The sequence below is a fragment of the Lutzomyia longipalpis genome, chromosome 2 (assembly GCF_024334085.1).
Source record: "Lutzomyia longipalpis isolate SR_M1_2022 chromosome 2, ASM2433408v1".
NCBI lineage: Eukaryota > Metazoa > Arthropoda > Insecta > Diptera > Psychodidae > Lutzomyia > Lutzomyia longipalpis.
In genome coordinates, this window is record NC_074708.1 from 28,724,980 (window position 1) to 28,747,148 (window position 22,169).

General features: G+C 33.7%; 4 protein-coding genes across 8 annotated transcripts in view; 1 reads left to right on the forward strand and 3 right to left on the reverse strand.

Moving 5' to 3' along the window:
- LOC129791241 (fatty acid synthase-like) overlaps positions 1–22,169 on the reverse strand; it is a 1,176,504-nt gene that overhangs the window by 858,531 nt on the left and 295,804 nt on the right. The window lies entirely within an intron of this gene.
- LOC129789856 (glutamine-dependent NAD(+) synthetase) overlaps positions 1–22,169 on the reverse strand; it is a 932,624-nt gene that overhangs the window by 858,531 nt on the left and 51,924 nt on the right. The gene's annotated exons all lie outside the window — the stretch shown is intronic.
- LOC129789960 (pupal cuticle protein) overlaps positions 1–22,169 on the forward strand; it is a 1,201,887-nt gene that overhangs the window by 821,219 nt on the left and 358,499 nt on the right. The window lies entirely within an intron of this gene.
- The window catches only part of LOC129789950 (titin-like), a 54,121-nt gene continuing 34,666 nt past the window's right edge, over positions 2,715–22,169 (reverse strand). For 2 of the 4 annotated variants that reach the window (XM_055827087.1, XM_055827086.1), the window contains exons 2-3: positions 3,078–3,485; positions 2,715–2,985 (exon numbers count right to left, since the gene is read on the reverse strand). In XM_055827087.1, the coding sequence (XP_055683062.1) occupies positions 2,726–2,985; positions 3,078–3,477 (660 nt within the window). In that variant the 5' untranslated portion in view covers positions 3,478–3,485 and the 3' untranslated portion in view covers positions 2,715–2,725. Of the gene's footprint in view, positions 3,001–3,077; positions 3,486–22,169 lie in introns of all 4 variants that reach the window. The other 2 variants (XM_055827085.1, XM_055827084.1) reach the window with 1 other exon arrangement.

Sequence of the window (22,169 nt, forward strand, 5' to 3'; positions counted from 1 at the left end):
TTCAAAAGAGATTTAATGATCTATGTGGAGTTGTGAGAATTTTACGAGATTCTATTGATTTTATTTGAAAATTCATATTCCTCCTAAAACCCTTTTAGTTTAACTCAAACGGTTAATTAAAGGGTTGTTGTGAAGCATAAATCAACATAGAAATTATCTGTATATTATGACGTTTAAAGGAGCCATTAAAGGGTTTGAAAATAAAACGACAAATATTTTATTTTTAAAGCAAAAATTATATATTTTTGAGAGAAGCTTGGGTGTAATTAAGTTAGACAAAAGATTAGAAAACAACTTAAATTATCAGATTTCCTAACTAGAGAGAGCATAGAAAAATAAATACAAAGCTTATCATCTATAAAAAAAGTTCTATTTCTTTGGGAAACTTTTTGAGTTTTCCTAAACCCTTGACTGACATGATTATCTTTGATCTTCCTAACTGATTAAAGTGCTTAAAAATCTTTCCTTTTTATTTTTTTAATCAGTGTGCTAGGAGCATTTTTGAGCATTTAAAGAACTTGTAAAAAATCTACTTTTCAGTTGCCTAGGGATGATGTTTAGGTGTCTAAACACCCTAAAAATTTAGTTTAAACGGTTATGGTTTTTTCGTTAATAAAATATGTTTTTTACCAAACGTAAAAAATTAAAAAGGAAATGATAAATGTTTTAAAGACGTCAAACATTAAACGTTGAAAAAGAAAGTTCAAACGGTAGAAAATAAATGTCAAAAATAACGTTGAAAAATGTCAAAAACTTAATGAAAACAGCCGTGAATGATTTAATAATCTCGATACATATTCATAAATTTCGAATTATTAAACGTTATTAAAAACCAATTTTAGCATTCTTAAAATTAGAAAAAAAATCTGAATTCTGGCTACGCCTCTGGCTGATTTTATTCTCTCCCCTTGGGTGTTCCACTAAAACCAATTGCAATGGGAGGAATTTATGTTTTTGATTATACCTTTCTGAAAGTCTCTTTTTAATTGCCAAATTTGGTACTTAAACACCCAAAATTAATCATCAACTTGTCTCTTAATTACTCCACCGAACACATCCCATCTCCCTGGATGTGTGTTATGATGTGATTCTGTGCCATATTTTGGTGTTCAATAAAAATCAGCAAAGTCTATCGAAGTCAGAAGTATAATCGGAATAAATTTTGATAGTTTAGTCACATCATAAATATTTGTAATGCCTTTTCCATGTTTTTCTGCGATAATATTGTGGGAAAAAAATCTCCATGGAGGTTCTTTTTTTGGGAGGACAGTTGAAGAGAAAAAAAGAAATTGTTAAAAGAAATAAATTAGGTGTTACTATCGGGTGAATAGATTGTGTGCATTGAGTGATTCACTGAATTATTCAAGAAGCTATGTGGAGCCATTTATCAGACATTTGCGGGGTCTAATCATCTGTCTGAATACCTCCAAAATGGTCAGAAATGCCAAAGATGTGCCCATAAATTGTGCTAATTTTGCATACATTGCAAATTTATTGGCTTGCAGAATTTTTCCGTACTATCCAAAAGTGTTATTTATGATTCTATTCTATACTGCTTCTGTTTTGCTCTCTCCCGTCCCTCCCGCAGATAGTTTGTTGGGTTTTTTTCGCACATCATGGGATTGGGAATATGCTAAAGAGATGGGTAAACAATTCCATGTTATTGAAAGTAAGGCGGAGGGTGCAAAAAGGAAAGGAGAGTAAGTCACGATTGTCTCACTCGGCCAATGAAAGAAATATCGAATTTACCAACAAAAGTATCATTTTCATTCGGATACCGTTTCTTCGATGGAGTGGGTGGTTCGCTATATATGTACTACATTATGTATAGAAGATTCTCTGCAAAGATTATTCTCAAAACTGGATGGCTCAAAAGTTTCCTGGAAAATTTTAAAAGTTCTCGTATCATTTTTTTTTAAATTTTTTAATTCAATTCTTGAAAAATAAACAGAATTCTTTAAAAAAAAAAATTGATAAATAATTGATAAATATAAGAGATAAATAGTTGGTTAGTTCAAAAACTGTTCAACTTTCTTAGCAAATAAATTCGTTTTGTATGATAGAATCTATTTGTGAAATTGTTTTAAAATTCCAACCGAAATTGAATTAAAATTTAAAAATAAATTATAAAGATTAAAAATTATATTAACACCTAACGCGCCACCCTGTATATATGTATATGGGCAAATGATGAGGCACATACAACCATATATATACACATCGAAGAGTCGCTTCAACTGGTTTTTGCAAATGATCACGATTATATATGGAGAGGTATTGTTATATACATAGAAGGTATAATACATATAGCGAGAACGCCAACGTAATGGTGATTGGATCTACCGTGTGGAACCCGGGGGAGCCCTCATGTGATCCCCGCGACACCGAAATGGGCGCAAAAATGCGTGTGGAGGAGACCTGTGAGGCAGCGCAATATGTAAGTAACTGAGGCACTGGGTTCTACCTTTTGTCATTTTCTTCTTTTGCTCTTCTTTTAGCTCCCTCGCTGGCCGTAATTGGAAGATTTTCTCGTTGGTCTCCAACATATGCTCTTTAACATTTTTTTTCCAATTTAAAAAGGAAATCCTCAATTTAAAAATTTTTAGTAATATGACCACGAATCCGTAAAATTTATTTAAAGAAATTCAGTTCGCTATAGGCTTGAATTGTACAAGGAAAAAATTGATTCTTTCGTAACAAATTTGTAAAAAAAATTAAATCAATTTTATTGTATTTGAAGATTCCTTATTTTTTGCTTGATTTGCTCGTATTTCTGTCGCCAATCGGCTTTGAGTGCATCAAATTCATCCATATCTTTTCGAAGATCCATTGCATCATCCAATAACTTGGTCATTTTGACACGAATCAGATCTTCGCAAACTTTTAACTCAACAAATTGGAGGCCTAAGGACATTTGATCTACTTTAAGTTCCTCAATTTGATCTTTAATTGATTTTTTAGGCGTCTCGATAGGTACGTTTGGTTCTGAAATAAAATTCCCTAATGTTGGTCTTTCAAATGTTAAAAGGCTTAATTGAAGAAATTAATATTACAGTTAACAAGTTTTTAAATCTTACGGCTCTCTGGTTCCACGTCTTTAGAAGTTTCTGGTTCTGATGTTTCAGAAATCTCTGCTTCTGTTTGTTCAGGAATATCTAGTTTTGCTTTTTTGGGAATCTCTAGTTCTGCATCTTCAAACATTTCTGGTTCCATATCTTCAAGAATCGCTGGTTCAGCCTCTTCAGAAATCTCTGGTTCTGCTCGTTCAGGAATTTCTGGTTCTGCTGCTTCAAGAATTTCTGATTCTGCTTCATCTTGACGACTTTCATTTCCGCCGTTTTCTTCCTCGACGTATTCTTCAGAATTTTCACCAAAAAAATTTTCTTCATCAGAAAATTCATCTTCAGAAAATTCCGATCCCGAATCGTCGCAAATGACTTCTTCTTGGATAGATAATATTGGATGTTTTTCAATCATGTTTGGAACTAAAAAAAAAGTGAAAATGAAAATATAAAAAGGAATTAAAAAAGATATAAAAATCATTCAGATTGTTCGAATAAAAAAAACGGTTACTTTGCAATTTCTTCATTACTAAAAATTACATTTATTCAAATGCAATATCCGTGAGTTCTTGCGCAAGTTTCCGTGCCAGTAAAAAACCATCACTTCATGACACACGGATTTGTTGGCAATGCGTGGTTCTCTCAATTTTTCCCGCACATTACGTCAGCAGGTTATTTACATTTTAATTCTAACTGTACAGAAATTACGTCGCAGAAGATTTACTTTTTCTTTTACTCAAAAATATAAAGAAAAAATTCCGCGTCGGGAAAAATGGGTCAAGAAATTGTCCAAGAGAGCTGATTAAATATTTTTATTCTTTTGCGGACATTTTTGTGAGACTTTATGGTGCGTCAGTGTGCTGTGAATTTGCAGAAATAATTTACATATGAAACCGCAGTGTTGGATGAAATGTTCTAAATAACTCTTTCCAATATGCATGATGGTGATCACCTTCAAAAGAATGCCACTTTGATGCAAAATAATTAGTTTGGAAGATTAGCATAAGGCAGCACACCATTAAAAAGCAAAATGTGCCAACGACAAATCATAGTCATTTCAAATTAAAGCAAAGCAGCATGAAAATTCTAACGAAGTGTCAGTTGCGTGCGCGGCGTAAGAATTTATGAGATGCTCCAACGCGCTTCTTCATCAAGAACTAAACTCGTTATGGAGAAGGTTTTGAGGAGATTTTGCCTTCTTCAAAAAGCCTGCGATTGGCATCAAAGTAATTTTTAATAATTTATTGTTCTTTTCTTTTTCTTCATTAAGGTTTATTGGTTCTGTTGATTTGCAAAATTAGAATATTCTTGTAAATTTTTCTTAAATTATGTAAAGTGATTTGCTAATATTTTCTCTTAGTTCTAAATTTGAATATTAGGGGAAAAATAGGCTGAAGGTGTCTCATAAAGAAATAAGTTTGCATTTCAAGTTAAATTAATTAATAGAATTTGAATAAGAACTCAAAAAATTCTTTTCTCTGCAAGTATTCTAAACAAGTTAAAATATATTGATGGAATCTTTTATTAAACTTTTTTGATAAGTTAGAATTAAATCAGAATTGGAAAAAAATTCCATTGCTGAATTTGAACCGAAGAAGTTTCTCATGCAAAGCCAGAGCCCTATTCATTGCACCAAGGCAAAAAAGGAAATTAGTGATTAATTCAATTGCGGGGTGTTTAAGACTTACAGTTCCGCAAAAAATTAAAATATCTTTTGGATGGAGCAGTATTTACCTTAAAGAAACCTATATAAGAATGAGGAATAGTCTAATAAAAAAATAATGGGCTGAGCCTGGAAGGTTTAGTGTATTGCTTTGAGAAATAAAACGGAGATTCTGCCAGCTCACGTCTTAATTAGTACTCCAACCATCTTTCAAGTCTGATTGTGAATAAAATCTAACACATGCCTGCATGTTCTATAAAGGCAATTAAATCATTTTATAATACACCCGATGAACGTCTCGTGCTCTTTTTTTTCTCTTCACTTCTTCGCTTTTGAACACTCCTTTGGAGAGCTCTTCATTCATCCCTGTGTGCATGCAATCTCAAAAGAAGCAAACTGATAATGCCCAACCATTTGGTCGGAAGATGAGCGTGCTGAGAGTACTCAAAAAAAAGAGTGGTGGTGCGGTTTCATTAACTTATTGCGCTATTGGATGAATTCTCTTTTAATTCCTGTGGGCATTCACGGTACATGATAATCAATGAGTTCAGCACGCACACCTTTGGCGATTCTAAACCGTGCTATTCATCTGTAAGTCTGCACAAGCACAAAATTAAATAGAATATAACGCTGTGCTCCTGAAAAATTGTAATTATCGCACCACACACTCGCCCCATAAAGAATGCCACACACTACTCGCTTGAAACTTTTAATCATCTTGTCTAAACTACCAGATTTTATGCTAAGAAAATTATTATTATTTGTGGGATGCTGGACGGCCCTTCCTCGCCAAAAGCCCACGTGAAGGAAGTTGCATTGAAGTCTTTCCGTTTGAAGAGATAAAACTATATAAATAAATACAAATTACATGCAATTTAGATAATTGCAAAAGCGACAGCAGAATGATTTTAAGCCAGCCCCAGAGACGTTCACAGGAAAATTAAAATACTCCGATATTGATAAAGCATCGCGCAAAAGAGGTCAAATTTAATGTAATTCTTGGATTCACGCGCTGATCATCTTGGTGCGAAGAAGTTTGAGAAGCTTTCGGAGGTTGAGTTAGAAGAGTCAAAAAGATGACGAAGAAAGGCTTGAAACTTTCCACAAAAGTGCGTGATTTGAGAAGAATTTCATTAAGAATATTTCTAAGAAACTTTCAATACGAAAGAAGTTCTTCAAAAACTTTATTTTAATTTTCTGAATATAATGTTAAATTATGAAGTTTTGTTCCTTTTATACACAAACCCAAAGTTCTTGATTATTTTTTTACGACTACACCTGAAAAATTTGTTCACCGTTCAGCTCTTAAAATTACGTCATATGTTTGATTCTTTCTTAGCTTCCTAATAGATTTTTTAAAACGAAAATAAAATGTTTCTTAGCCTCTTTTGTAAGAAGTATTTTTGATAAAATAATTTGCAAATAAAAGTATAAAAGTATAAAAATGTTTATTTATTAAGGAAATTTTAAAACTAATTTAAGGATATTTAAAATAAATTATTTTAATATTTAATTTATTAAACAAATAATTAAAATTTATAATTAACAAAAATACAATAATGAATAATATTTTATTAAATTAACAATATTTAAATACAGAAAATACTTTTCTACAGTTTTCGGTTTTTTTTTCTGAAAATTTAGCAATGAAGAAAACAATAACTGATTTTTTTAAATAAAAAATTAACAACTAAGAAGGGTAATTTCAAATTATTTTCATTCGAAACTCGGAGCGAAAATAAAACAAATAAAATTTTCCTAAATGTAATCTCGCGATAATTAATTCTCGGAGTCAATAAATGACACTATCTGTCTCATCTAAACCCATTTATGCGTGCTAAGATAAATTTTATTATTAATTTTTTACGTGTATTATATATAAATAAATTCAAAATGAGAAATTCAAGAGAGAATTGGAATTTCATGTTATTTGCATATTCTTTTCATTTTAAAATAGACATGAAAATACCCCACTGATTTAGATTATTTGTGTGCCTTCATTCGTTGCCAGACAAATTAAACGGTGCTTCTGCTGCAAGGTCGGGATTTGCAAAAGCATGGAAGAGCCACGAACGTCTTATTGCACTTCTACCCATTTTCTTTTACTTTTAATGAAGAGAAGAAACCCAATAAAACGCCACCATTTGCGTGGATCTTCATTTACAATTATTTATAAAATATTATTACCTAACATACTATATATAGCATAACTATATACATACAATGGAGCTAGGCTCATTCTATATCGTGTCTTTTTGCATTTGGCGTTTCATTTTCTCGATCAAAACACCATAAACTCGAACGCCAGATTAATTTATTGAGCCTCAGCTGCGGAGAGATGTCGTGCTTTGGAATCCAATAATATAAAAGAGATGGTGACTATTTAAAATATATGCATATATATGCTTTATTATGTACGTCAATAAAATGTCGATGACCGGTTAATTGACTCGCGGTTCGATCTCTGGCAGAAAAAAAAGCCATCTTATATCCAAAGGAATCCCCATGGCAAAAAAATATGTCGATGGCAAAAAAATTTGTGACTTGTCACTCAATACAATATGCTGGTGGAGCGAAAAATATGTAAATTGCTTATTAATCTCCTTGTAGCATTTGGTTTTGCTTTTAAATCACATTAAAAGAAAAACCAGAAATCAAGATAATCCTCCCGATTGCAGAGAGCAAAATCTCCTCTCTAAGTAGTACACCCGGTCCATTTTACAGTTTCTACCTGCCAATGATAACTCATTATGTTTATATTTTGTCTCATTCATAATTTTTTTTGTTGTTCCATCCATTCGAAAACCCTGGCTCGAAACATTAAAAGAAATTTATTTTTCAGCACATTTTTCCACCGCAAAAGAAGCGACAAATAAACAATATCCATTCGAATTCCTCTAATTGCTTGTCTAGAAGATTCTTTCACATAGAGTGAGAAAGAGAGATGGTTCTTGGGGCAATTTTCAATGCAAATTGCATGGAGATTTTCTTATCAAGAAAACATTTTGGTGATTTTTTTCAAAGATCTTCCCGAGAGAACTTTGGGAGATAAAGTAGAAGGTTTTTGCATAAAGTTTCAAATTTTTTTTTCAAGCATTGATTTGGATAAAATTGTTTAGGATTTGTCTATCAGATTCATCTAAATGAAGAAAATTCGACTGGGAATTGAAATGTGGAACGGCAAGTATTTTTAATTGGTTAAATTAATTTTAGAAAATTATCTGGGAAATCAAATTGATTGATTTGATTTGCTGGGAAATATTTCTTTTGGACGTGGTTCAAAATCTATTCTAATTTTTTAATTATCTTTAACGAATTAGTAGTGCAGATTTTTTCATAAATAGTTTTTTAGCAAACTTCAAAATATGTTAAAAAATTAAATAAGAAATACAATCGCTGAGAATAAAAAAAAAGGATTCTTAATTTTTTACGAATATTGGGTCTTATTCTGCGACCAAGATATATTTGAAATAAGAATTTGTTCTAAAATAAGGATTTTAAAGATTTCTAGGTCGTTGAATAAGGTCCATATTCTCAGAATTTCGTAAAATCGTAAAAATTCTCTAATTGTCATAATTTTAAAAGTATTCTATAAATTGAAATTGTTTAATAAAATTAATTATCTTATTCCTAGACTAATCAGTTCTGATAAGTTTTGGTATTGATAGACCAAAAAACCCTTGGAATTGTGAGAAAAGAAAGGATTTTTTTTCAAAATGAAACCCCTTTGTCCATCATTCAAATGTGACAAATCATCAACAGCCAAAACGTATTAATTTAGTCTTGGCAACATTGTTCGTTTCTTATTCATGCTAAATTCTAATAAATTTTCCCATCATGTTAGCTAAATTAAATGGTCTTCATCACCATAAAACAGTGGGACAGGTTGAGTATCTCGCATTGTATAGTATACACCTGAATGTCAAATGAAACATCTTTTTGCGCACACACCGCGATGAGAGTTCATCAACTTATAGAGACGGCAAAAATTTGATGTTATTTTTTTCGTCTTGCCCAGAATAACTTTTATAGTGCAATTTCTGAGAATTATGAGTAACAATAAAGTATATTCTCGGAAAGAATGGTTGTGTGTGTGTACCCTCTGTGTGAGAACCTAAATGGTCACATTTATACATTCAACAACTCGATGTTATTTCATGCAATTAGATATTGAAATGTTATCCATCTCAGTTGGGTTCTTTTCGCATCGACATAAATCCAATGTGTTGCATTGTATTCAGGAGATGGAGCTTTTTTTTTCTTCTTCTTACATCGTTTTTACCTCCACGCTTCTCTAGCCAGTTTAACGAGGTCTGTGCGCAAAGTTCAATGTTTGAACTTGACGATGGAAAATGGTATGAAGAAATCAAATAATAAATAGGTAGGTAGGTAGCATAGAGGTAGATAGTTGGGAGCTCCCCAACCTGTCCGTACTGTGAGTTGAAATTTTTGTCATCGAGCATTCAAGCGAGGTAGCGCATAGAATATTTTTGCAAACATGTAGTATTTTTGTATATAATTATCTGCTAAATAGACGAAGAAGACGAACATGTTTCTCATCCTCACAGCCAGAATACAAAAATCACCATCGCGGGTAGAATTTCCGGTTTAAAGCTGACTAATGGCGCGTACACATAATTTATTGATTTCCAATATTATGTTTCTGCAACATATAATTCCTCCCCATCTCTCGACAATCAAACTTGAATAATTAGCTGTTTTTGCCACTTGTCAACTCTTTAGGAATTCACACACAATTCCCATAACCCGCGAGATACAACCGCGGGGAGCAAGAAGTCTTGCTTAAGAACAGATGTTCTCACAGGCTTATTTTCCAATTCACACTCAGCAGCAAAAGAAAATTGCCTATAACCATCACAGATGGAAGAATAAATTGAGAGAGTGAAAATGTTGGAATTGAATTAAATAAAATGCGTTAAATTTTTCAAAAAAAAGACGAATTATCATTTCAATCAATCATCATACTCCAATTTTGCAATTAATTTTTCTTCACCTAACGGCAATCATCATTCATTGATTGGTGGTGCCTTCAAAACTCCAAAACTCACCACGCGAGGACGATGGAATGTGCGCGCAAAGAAGCTCTCCACTGTATCTAAGAAAAGTTGTCAAGTGGGCAGCACGAGCCTTTTTTTCTTATTACCTTTTTATTCCTCTCTAATTCCTTCGCACCACACAAATTCTAATCTGATTATCAGATCAAAAATTTTACCGAAATAATATTTCTCTTAGACGCCAAGTGCTGCTTGAGGTGAAAAAAAGAGGTTAAGGAAAACCACGCATTTCTTCGACATTGACGTTTTTTTCTCACCTCCATCCCGAAAGCGAGTTAATGCGGGAAAAAATGCAAAGTTCAACGGTTAACCCAAAGCGTAGACGCCACGACAGATGACATCATGAAATATTGAGATTATTCTAATTAAACAAGAAAGGAATTTTCACGTGGATTTCGCTACAACCTTAGAAAGAGATTAATCTCAAACACGTTTCACTAATCGCGTAATTTTGAGACTTTTTGATTTAATTGAATTTGAAGAGTGTGGTCAATTAAAATGTCTTCCAAGATGAACTTTTGGATTTAATCTGAGATTCATCGGAAGCATGCTTCTGATATATTGATTGTGAGGAGGTCTAAAGAGACAATTTTGCATTTTAAAAGTAAATTAAATCTGATTGATTTTCCAGAAGAAGCTTTTAGCTTGATGAAAATTTTATGAATTCGTGTATTAAATTCCGTTTGGCGTGGATTTAAATTTAAATAACGAATATGAGTTCTAGGAGTTTTTGAAAATTTCGCGAAGATTTATTTACAAATTGTCCAGAAAAGTCAATTTTTAATCAAAATTTTTGATTTTTTTTTACATAAAGCTCTAAAACTCTTTCAGGCTCCGTTTGTCGTTGACTTCTATTTTTTTAAACTTCTTTCAATTGGAAATATTTCTGGGTCAGAATTTGAAGAGTTTGTTGAGGGTTGAATATTTTTTTTTTCTTGAGAATTAGTAAATAAATGTACTGGTAAGCTGACCAAGCTTACGAGAGCTGTGTTTCTTTCAGTGTACCAATTTTGTGAGAGCATACTATAACGCAAATTAATTTAAATACACGCAAAGTCGGGAAAAGTTGAAAATTCATCCCCCAAGAAATCTTTAAAACGCCATATCTCGGAAACGGCTCTATAGATTTTCGAGTTTGAGCTATCGTTGGAAAGGTCTTAACCTCAACTATAATATATTAAAATATGAAGTAAATCGATAATGGTATTTTCGAAATATTCGAGTTCGAAATTTTCGAAAATTTTGATTTTGACTTTAGCGCCTCTCGTGGTCTTTTCTCGAAGTTGCAATGTTCTAGACATTTGTAGGGTTTCGCGAAACCTTTCATTTGCACTTGAGTTGATCGAAATCGGACTTGTAGAACCCGAGATATGACATGTCAAAGTTGGAACTCAATATTTTTAAAATGGCGAAATAAATTTTTTTAATTTTTTTTTTATAAATAGATGTCATAGTAGGCTATAATATATCAAAAAATGAAGCAAATCGATAATGGCGTTTTCGAGATATTCATCGAAAACTCATCGAAAATTTTGTTTTTGATTTTTGGCCCCCTAGCGATCACTTTTGAAACTTTGGATGTTCTAGAGAGTTATAGGGTTTGTTGAAAGCTTTCATTTGAGCCCGGGTTGATCAAAATCGGTCAAACCGTTTTCGAGTTATGGTCGATTTTCGATGAAAAATTGTGGCGGCCATATTGACTAAACGGCTTGACCGATTTTCGAAAATGAGGTATCGTTGGAAAGGTCTTGATGGCCCCTACAACATATCAAAATTTCAGATTTTTAGCTATTACCGGGGCTGAGTTATAGCGAAAACAAAATTTTGAGGTTATTCAAAATGGCGGACGCGGGGGTGGGGGGTAAAATTTGACGTCATAATCGGATGTCTTCCAGTCGATATTTGAACTTTGCCGTTTACCGCAAGTCTCTATCTATCACCGTTCTCTTGCAATTTATGGTTGAACCACGGCGGACGGCCGGAAAAATTTTTTTTTGGCGCATACGTTTTTTGGAATGTGGGGACCCTAATTCGTGCACATCCCAAGTTTGAGCCCGATCTGACGACTTTCGATTTTGTTCGGTACACAAAAGCTGTGTCTGAAAGAAACACAGCTAAAATTGGTATAGAGACAAAAGACCGAAGTTTGGTGTAAATAATAGTCCTAAAATGGCTCAAATTGAGGAGCAGAAGCCTGGAAAATAATTCAAACCTAAAGAGGACTACATTCAAGCCAAAAACAGGCTAAATTCAAGCCGTAAAAAGACTAAATTCAAGTCTTAAAAATTTATTGTAGTATTGTTCTCACCGGAGAAAATTCCAAAAATTTTCAAACAATTCTAAAAAATGTCATTTGGTTTTCAGTCTTTATGAGATACAGATTGAAACACAAAAGCATAAATATGTTTAATTCAAGTGAAAAAAGTTATAAATTCGAGCCAATTAATAGTAAAATTGTTATTCAGTTTTATTCGGTTTGAGTATTCGGATCACGAATAAATTCAAAATATTCCGCAGATAAAAGCCCTTGATTTTTTTAAAATTTATTCAACGATATTTCCTATCGAAAATTTAAAAAAAAATCATTTTTGGAACTTGTAATGTTCTAGAAAGTTTTAGGGGAACAAATGATTGTTAAAGATCTTGGTCAAATGTAAACATTTTTCTTCCATATTTTGTCTTAATCCTTTGCCGCCATTGTACGTTTTTGGGGAGATCTCTTACCTGAATAAATTATTTTCTCATTAAGAGGTCATTAAAAAATCTTTAAGGATCTATTAATTACCTATTTTCTTAATCCTGAATGCTTAAGAAATGCTTCTAGAAGTTTCTACCAATTATAATTGTCCCTAATCATACCTGCTTAGATAATCCCTTATACCTGATACTTTGTGAGCTTTTGAAACTATCCTACCTGAGGCGCACCTATAAATTGAGCTCTCTGGCAGTTCGAGAGTCATTCTGCTTTTGATTTTTGCCTTTGCAACAAGTCTTACTTTGAAATAGAAAAAAAAAGAAAAATAACTCAAATATTCAAAAATGAGTAGTTTTGTCCGAGATTGCCAGATCATCTACGATACTACGTGTATTGTAAAGAAAGTCCTAGAGAGCGTGATTGATGGAGAATGTGATGTTCTGGGGAGTTTTGAGTTTAAAATGCCTAACAAAGGCGTCGAAACACCATTACCCGAACAACCAGCTGTCTGGACAATGACAGAAGACGAGAAGAAGGTCCTGGAAGCCAGATCCAGTGTCCAAAAGCCAAAGATTGTGAACAGAGTGCAGCCATCGCCCATCGAGAGAAACCATCAACAAGACGCACAGATTCAGCAGAGACCACAACAACCAGCACCCGTTCAAATTCAAAATGAAGCAGAATTGGAAGCAAAAATGATGTCTCTTGCACAACAAATCGCCCAAGCTGTGCATTTGCATGAGACTTCAATACAGACAGTTCCTCCTGCTTCCTTCACTCCAGTGCATCCTGCGTACAACATGATGGCAAGAAAGGTGGCTATGCCACCGATGAATTTCAAGCAACAGTCGAGGATCTTTCCGAGGAGGTCAAGCCAAAGACGATCCATAAACTACAATATTCCGCCTCCTCCTGGCTTCGGTCCCTACTTCATCATACCAGCTCAACCACCAGTTTTCTTCAGACCAGCGAACTTTGTTAATTAATTTTTCAATTATTTGCAATTGTTAATTTGAAATTAGAAACTTCCATTCATTTTCATGTAATTGTATAAATTCAGTCTTTCTTATAAATGTTTATGTTGTTTATAAATGTATCGATTTTTTGTAACGAACTCTGATAAAAATTAAAACATTGTTATATCTAAATCATCTGTCTTTTCGAAAAAAAAATTCTTCCTCTGTCGTACTCTTCTCGTTCGTTTGACATCGTTGGCATCGCGAATTTCCTCTCTTTCAGCATCGTGAACATCGGGACTCTTGGCGGTTATTAAAACTATATTAGTTGTATTATCAGGTAAGTAAGAAAACAAGTATAAGTTTTATAGTCCTGCGTATAAAATAGTTAAAGTTACGAATATTCGCAAGATTTTCTAATAATTCCGAATATTTTTGTATTATCACGAATACTTGGGATCTCCTGAAGTCTTCTTTTTAATTTAAATAAAAAGACGTTTCTATTTTAAAACATTTTCCAAATATTCGCGAAATAATTATTTATGCTCCCAAAATATTTATACCTATAATTTTACATTTTCAACATTTTCATTCCTTTTTGCTAAATTCTCTCTTTAGAGCTTTTGAGCAGTGGGCCAGGTATCTCAAATTAATCGCCAAAATATTTTCGCGTAATATTCCAGCCCAATTCAATTTGCAATAAAGAACATAAAATTACGTGCTTCACCTGTTTACCCACCCCTTTGTACACCATATAAAATAAATTGCGCCATGTGGATGGGACAAAATGTGAATTTAATTCGCGTTCAAATATTTTTTTAAAGCTTCAAAAAATAAATAAAAAAAAATGAGCCAGAAGTCATCAAATAGAGGCACAATAAAGATCATGGATAAGTACACAATTCCCTACACATTCTGATCGTTAATTTTTCTGGTCCAGTTCTCGAAATGTTTGAGAAAACAAGCCAATAAATCTTGTTTTTCTTTCCTTCCTCCCATTAAATAGATGTTGATAGTTTTTTTTTTCGTTGTTATACCTCAATTGAAATATCGACTTGAATGTCGTTATCGTGGGTAAATATTTGTCGTTAGATTGGCTACACAGAAGGTAAAAAATTCTTTGAATTTATTCCACTATTTGTACACAACTGTGCGCATCAGCAGCAAACAAATCCCCTAAAAAGAGGCGTTTTGTTATCTATTTTAGAAGAGACAAGAGTAGCAATGAGGGGTATTATATAGCGTGTGCTACCACTGATAAAGGTGAAAGACATGAATCACCTGCTGTACAAGAAATAACGACAGGTACGGCGGAAAAAAAAGAGTTTATTTTATTGACACGATAAATAAAACATTGTGCCTCATAAATTTTCACCAACAATAAGTCAATATTGGGTTAGGAAGACAATTAAACTTTGTTGGCAAATTGAGAGATTTATTGCTGTCCAGAAAGGCTTGTAAAGCAAATCACAAAAGTGGGGTAGATTTTTCTCCGAGTTTGTCTTCCTCAAAAATCATCAGAGAATCTTTGGTGTGAAACACCCAAATGAGGAAGGTCATGTACTCATGAAGAGTAAATCATGCAAAAAATCACGTGTTGGAAGGAGATGGGGGCTAAAACGGAGGACAATTTCCGTCTTTGGGTGACACATTGGTCGTTTTTTTAATGTCCACGATGTACGTGATTTTTTTCTCTCTCTCGTATGTTTGTCCAATCCCCCCGCGAGATAATTCACGAGCATGCAATAAATCAAGCGTGTACATGGGAATATAATGAAAGAAAATGCTCATGTGGAAGAAGGTAATAAAATAAGAGAAAAACTCCTTCCTCTTGGGCCGTTGATGCCTTCACCTTCACTAATTGCTGACCGATCAGCTTAGAATTCACCGCGGCAATGTGCTTATGAAGTAATCTACTTATCGATGCAAAAATGCAAAGAATGACGCCTTGCCAGGCTTTTATCATCTAACTATATAGTCTCACTATATATTTTCTTGCATTTTTTATACCTTTCACGATATACCTGGCAGGAATTACTGCATCATCTCTTTATCTTTTCCAGCTTTTAATTTAATGAACTTTGGCGCTTAAGGTGTTTTAAGAATTAACCCGGATGTGCTCAACTATATTGATATCTTTTTTACAAAACTTTGTCTATTTTCATAGTCAGTCAATCGATTAGTTAGTCAAAATCTAATAATTAAAAGCTACAATCTTTCTTTTATTAAAGGAGTTGATTTCGGAAGTTTCTCAAATAGATCTCTAAGAAAAAATCTATTTTATTTTATTTATTTATATGTGAAAAATCAGTCCTTAGTCTTTTTTGAATCGTTCTGCAAGTTTTGAAAAGAGGGTCAAAATGGCTTTCTATATTTAAAAAATCATTAAGAAAATATCGGAAAACATATAATTAGTTTTTCCAAATAAAATAATTTTCCCTGGACTCATCTGGGTTAAGTTTGATCTTTTACACGCTATTAAACACCACGGAAGCTTTTATAAAGGCGTGAAAGTTTTCAAGAAATATTTGGAGGATCTCAGATGTATTTTGAATTAAAACAAGCCTTATAAAAAAAGTTTTTTTTTTAATAAGAAATTGATTTAAAAATTCCCTGAAAAATAATTCCCAAATCTAAAATCTCAAATTAATAAGAAAGGGACCTTTCCTTATAAATTTCTCGAGATATCTCTCAAAAATAATCTCAAGTGCAGCAATTCCCAATTAATGGTTGTATTTGTCAGTGATATCGCGAGAAACAAATTGACAACCCCTTTTCCTGCTTTTGTAACAACGCTGTGTAATTGAGATTTTTGATAAATTGCACCGACAAAGAAGTGCACTGAGAGTAAATTGCATAAGGGCGTCACACCTCTCACCTTTTTGGTCGCGTGGACCCCAAATGAGGGGGGGCGCACGGATGGAGATTAAATTTCATATTTATTGTGAATCATTTAAAAGGTGCAAAATGACATTTCCTAGTAATTTATAAGTTTGCGCAGTTTGATTAAATGCTCCATGCCCTGCCTTAAATAAATATAAGCAGGTACCAGTATGTGCGCCCATTATTTCCGCTTCAAAAAAAATCGCAAGGTGGGCTTGATAAAGGTTCAACGTTTGCAATTAAAAGAATTCTTTTGCTCAATTCTCTGGAGCTTCGCGAAGGATGTGATTTCCCTGCATGGCTTGATGAAACGTTATTACGGAGAGATGTGTGGCAGTGATAGGTGCTCACCTGGGTAGGAAAAGTGAGAAAATACATTTCGGAAGTCATCAGTTATATGTTGTTGCTACATTAGATGATGAGGAATTAATTTATTGCCGTATAATTTTCGCATCTCGTCGACAGGATTGAGCTTAATTGGGGAAACAAGCAATATTAATATTAACAGCCGCACTTCTATTGATTGCACCTCACAGAGGAAGATTGTGTGGATTTTTCTTGAAAGAATCATATCCCCACAAATTGGCAGACTAGAGAGTCACTGACTATAAGAATTATTCCATTAATGATGCTGTTGCACCTCATAATTAATTTCATTCGATTCCGTTAGAATGATGTTGCTCTTGGGGAGAAAGAGCTACCAAGAAGAAGAAGCTACCATAGCTTCTGTTTAGATGGATTCGCACCAAAGAAGCATTCATTGACTTTTTTCTTATGTGTCGACAGCAAACACCGTGCAATTACCACAAAACCCATCCTCAATTGCACCCCGAAAAAAAATTACCAACAATAAGAGCTCTCACCTCTAGAGAAAGCCCCATCGACTTAGAAATTTGCAATTTGCATGAGGAAAATTATTCTAAAAGCTCCCCTAAAAGGCAAAGAAAAAAATATAGCTTCAGATAATAACTATATATTGCAATATATTGAGTTTGTTTCCCCTTGAGAGACGATCAAATTTCATGCAAGATGTTTTTTTTAATAAGTGGTCACATCTCCTGAGCGAGACTCGAGATAATACACATTGTTCCAATAATGGTATCATTTGGACAATCATACCGAATAATTTGGATGGTTTGCCCGAAAACAAGATACTTTTGCGTCCTCCTAAAGAGGGGCCACTTAATTCCGCTAAACCACGAACGTACCATATTTAGTGTATATAGAATGAAAGATAAATAAGCAATAAGAATGAAGAGGTTCATTGACACTTTAACGTCTTTCAAGGCTAAAACGAACTTAAGAATTATCCTTATAAAAGGAATTTTGATATTTTAGGCCATGGCCACAGTCTATTAAATAAAGTTTTTTTTAGAATAATTTCCCACAGGGACATTTCGAAGGCTTTATTTTCCTTTCATCAGGTCCATTACACACCTAATAAAGAGGGATTAAAACGTTGTATGTAACATTGTTTCTAGAACCTGCTTTAGATCATAAACCTCCCAACTTCTTATAAAAGAAATTTATTCATTTTATATGAGAAAACAATTCATACAAGAATATAAGCGAGATAAGAATAATTTTTTAGAGTATCAAGAAAATAACAAGAAATCATCAAACAAACTTTCCATTATCCACTGGAATAGGCTTGGAATAAGATAGGAAAAATTTGCCCAAAAATGCAAACAATGACGTCACTATTGTGATTTTTGTGTCTTTCGTTAATAATAAAAAGCATTCGATAACATTTCATTCATGACTTTGACAAGGGATTGTTATGCTTCATGCACAAAAAGAGGGAAAAAATACAATAGTGACGTCACTGTTTACATTTTTATCCAAATTGTTACCAATATAGAAGGTCTCCTTAGCGATTTTTGTTGGATTCTCTTATGCGTAGATTTCCCAATTATTTCCTCACATGAAGAATTTATCCCATTTGGAAACGATTAAACTCCTTTTATGGGTTTTACGTGCAATGACGGTATTTTACAAGCCACGCAAACTATGTATACAAACACCCCCATCTTCAATGGAATATTTTTAAATCCCACCGCAAACGGTTATTGTTCTTTTCACTCTCTTATTACCGGTACAGGTGTCTGCACTTAAAAGGTTAATTTTATTAATTTAAATTTCTTCAATAGCTGCACTATCTACCACCACACAATACGCATCTGTGAGAAATTCTTACAGAACCATTCTTGTTGGCCTTTCTGAATTATTGCACATTGAAAGAAACTTTCCGCGAACTAAATGGAAGAAAAATCCCGTCGCGTTTTCCCTTCTTTTCATTATTTTGCACACGGTGCTGATTGAATGAAACACAGCGCCATGGATAAATATTGAGAATTTTTCATGGTATAGGGGAGACCGGGGTAAAAATAGTCATTTTGGAATTTTCAAATGCCAATTTCTCCCAAAATATAAATCGGAAAAATCGGAAAAAATTAGGGTGCAAAGCCTTACCAACCTATAATTTTTGACAGTAATTTGGAGGTTATCCGATCAGTACTTTAGGAGTTAAAAATGAAAATAGATTTTTGGCCCATTTCCCAAACTTTTGCGTATTGAGAAAAACGCGTTTTCCGAAGTTTTCCTTCAGCAATTTTCCAATCTGATAATTTTTCTCACTAGCTGGGTTACTACAGAAAACATTGCCAAGGTGTATTTTTCATTAACTTTTAATGATTTTTCTCTACAATTTTTTGAATCAAAACATACCCCTTGGGGTAGATCTAGTCATCCCATGTAAATCATATGGGAGATCGAAATTTTTGGCATATTTTCTATTCATTTGTTGCAAAATGGCGTGTTTGAGAAAATCGCAAAATTCTCTGTTTTAGTGCGTATAAAAGTGAAATTCCTTGTCTCGAATCAAAAGGTGAGAAGTTTAGCTATCAACTACTATCAATCTCTCAGGTGGAAAATCATTGGAAATGTCGGAAAATTCGACCGACTTTATTTAGCCAACTGGTGACTATATTTACCCGCCGCGTTTAAAAATAGTCAGAAGCGGAAGGGTTCAGGAAAAGCTCGAAAACTCATATTTCCCGTGGAGATAGAGAAAAGTGGTCTGAGACAAAGTTGTAGGCCAGGAAATTTCCTATAAGAATGACCTATCGAGGAAATTTTCTTGCCCATGGGGAATCCTGCAGATAAGGATTTATGCAAATTGACTATTTTTACCCCGGTCTCCCCTATATTCCCTTCGCCATTCTTTGGTGTTCTTTTGATACGCGGTAATGTCGTGTGGCGAGAACAAAGAAGAGGCATATCTATTGCAAAATTTATTGAGACGCGATGCCCCAAAGTACTTCCTCCTATTGATTCTAATGATTCCAACTCATTATGTATACATTGTGGCAAGTCCACAACCAATCTGTATAATGCGATGGTGGATACTCAAGAGGAGAACTTGGGGCACATTGGAGGGTTCCCATTGTGCTACTTCTTGCTCATTTTATTTTATTTATTTTTATTTTTTGGATCAGAAGAGATGGGGAAATGCTCACGATTTCCAGGCATGACCATTTCATACGATTCCCTCTTTCGCGAATGGAGGTTTTGGGAGGCTTTTTTCGCCCATTCGCTTTGCCCCTTTGGATGACCGTACAAAAATCTCCGCGTCTATGGGCCACGTTTTTGGCTGAAAAATTCACTTATCATCGGACTCAGGTCCGCGTATGCCCATGCATTATTTATGTATTGTTCTTCAAAAACAATTTTATATGTCAGACCAGGCGAGGCGAGCCTTACATAGTTGCGCTGGCTCACAGGGGTCGATTGGCATCTCATCTGCATGCTATTCACGTCGCCCAACTCACGGGGAGATTGACTATAACGTACATATTTGCTTATTTAATGCCTCAAAGAAGTCTGACTGTATTCCACCAAGGTATTCTCACTGCCAACAAGCGTTTGTCCCGTTCAAGAAGGTCTTCTTCTACACAGCAAGAAAAGCTTTTTCATCATTTTTTTTTCTTTTCAACTTCTTCCTCAAATTTCTCAATAGAACCTCAACTCTTTGGAATACGTAAAGAGGCTGACGAAGCTTCAAACATGTTCTGCACATGGCTTTTTGATTTTAATCACAAAATAATGCACATCTCTTCAGCAGTTGGATGGTATAACAATGTTTAGGAGCAATTTGCCACTTGAGCATTTTCAAATTAACCAACGACGTCTTCTCAAAGTTCTTCGTCTTCATCGCAATTTCTTAAATTAATTTTTTTTCATTCATTTTATTTCGTTTTGGAAGAGAAGGAAAATTTGGGCAATGAACAGACGATGAAGTAGGAAATTCCCTCCTTCTGCTGAGCGTCAAAAGAATAAAAAGACATTTAAGGACAATAAAAGTCTTCTTTAAGGACAATTCCTTTTGCCTTTCAGGGCTTACGGAAAATGAAATTTCGTCCTTAGTTCATTCCTTGAAAAAGCTCATAAAACTTTCTCAAAAGCTTAAAAGAAAATCTAAATTCAAATATTTCTTAGAGCTCTATAAGATCGTACAAAGGAATTAATTCAAAAGAAAGTTTGTTAATAAATTATTCTTATTACAAATCATCGCCATTTGTCAGATTAGAATTTATAATACAAGAAAAGAGTTAAATGAGCTCTGCTTATGATACAATGTTGCAAACGTTGCAAACTAACTTTTAAAGTAAAATATTGGATGAAGTAAAATTGAAATAAATCTAAAGAATAAATTGTCCTTGAAATTGATTTAAATGGAATAATCTTCCTGAGACATCTGATATATTTATGAAGTCAATAAATATACCTATATGAGTGTAATACAAAGTTGCACAAGATTCCTCCAGAGAGATAAAAGAAAACCAAGAAGAGAACTCTGCAATCAGCTACTTTACCTTCTTGGGGAAATTTTATAATTGCATGGAACTAACTTAAGTCAGAGAGTTAATCTCGTCATTGTACGACCTTTTCTGGAGAAATCTTTCTCTCTCGTGGGTAATGAGAAATGAAATACAACCCTCTCTATGATTTTCCAGAAGATGATGAGAGGAAGGTATACAAGGTTTTTAAAGAAAAAATCATAAAACAGTACTGTTACACCGCGAGTTCTGCCATATTTTCTTTAATCTTGTTCACTGTTAAAAATACTTCAGCTTTTTTAACTGAAAATTTCGGTCTCGATCTTCCACTGTTTTACTTTGGTCAAAAATTTGGTTTTTCTGACCATTTTTTTTGGTCAATATTTGACCATTTTTTTTTCATCGAGAGTATTTTGACTAATTTATTTGGTCGAAGATATTTAACCATTTTTTTCATCGATTTTGACCAATTCATATGGTTAAAACACTCACGCAAAAGGCTTTAACTGAATTATTTTGTCAATTTAATTGAAGTTCATCGGTCGTTTTGACCAATTCAAATAGTTAAAACACTCCGGCTAGGTGATTTAACTGAATTATTTAGTCAATTTCACTGAAATAGTTCGGTCATTTCGACCATTTAAAATGGTTGAAGCGGTCCTGCAATGTCACTTAACTGAATTATTCAGTCAATTTTACTAAAGCATTTCGGTCGTTTCGACGAAATAAAATGGTGGAAGAGCTTCGCAGAATGAAATTTCACTAATTCATTGCGTACTTCAGTTTTTTTGACAAATTAATATAGTGGAAGATCAGGACTGAATTATTTGGTCTCGGTCTTCCACTGCAGTACTTCAGTTTTTTTGACAAATTAATACAGTGGAAGATCAGGACTGAATTATTTGGTCTCGGTCTTCCACTGTAGTACTTCAGTTTTTTTGACAAATTAATACAGTGGAAGATCAGGACTGAATTATTTGGTCTCGGTCTTCCACTG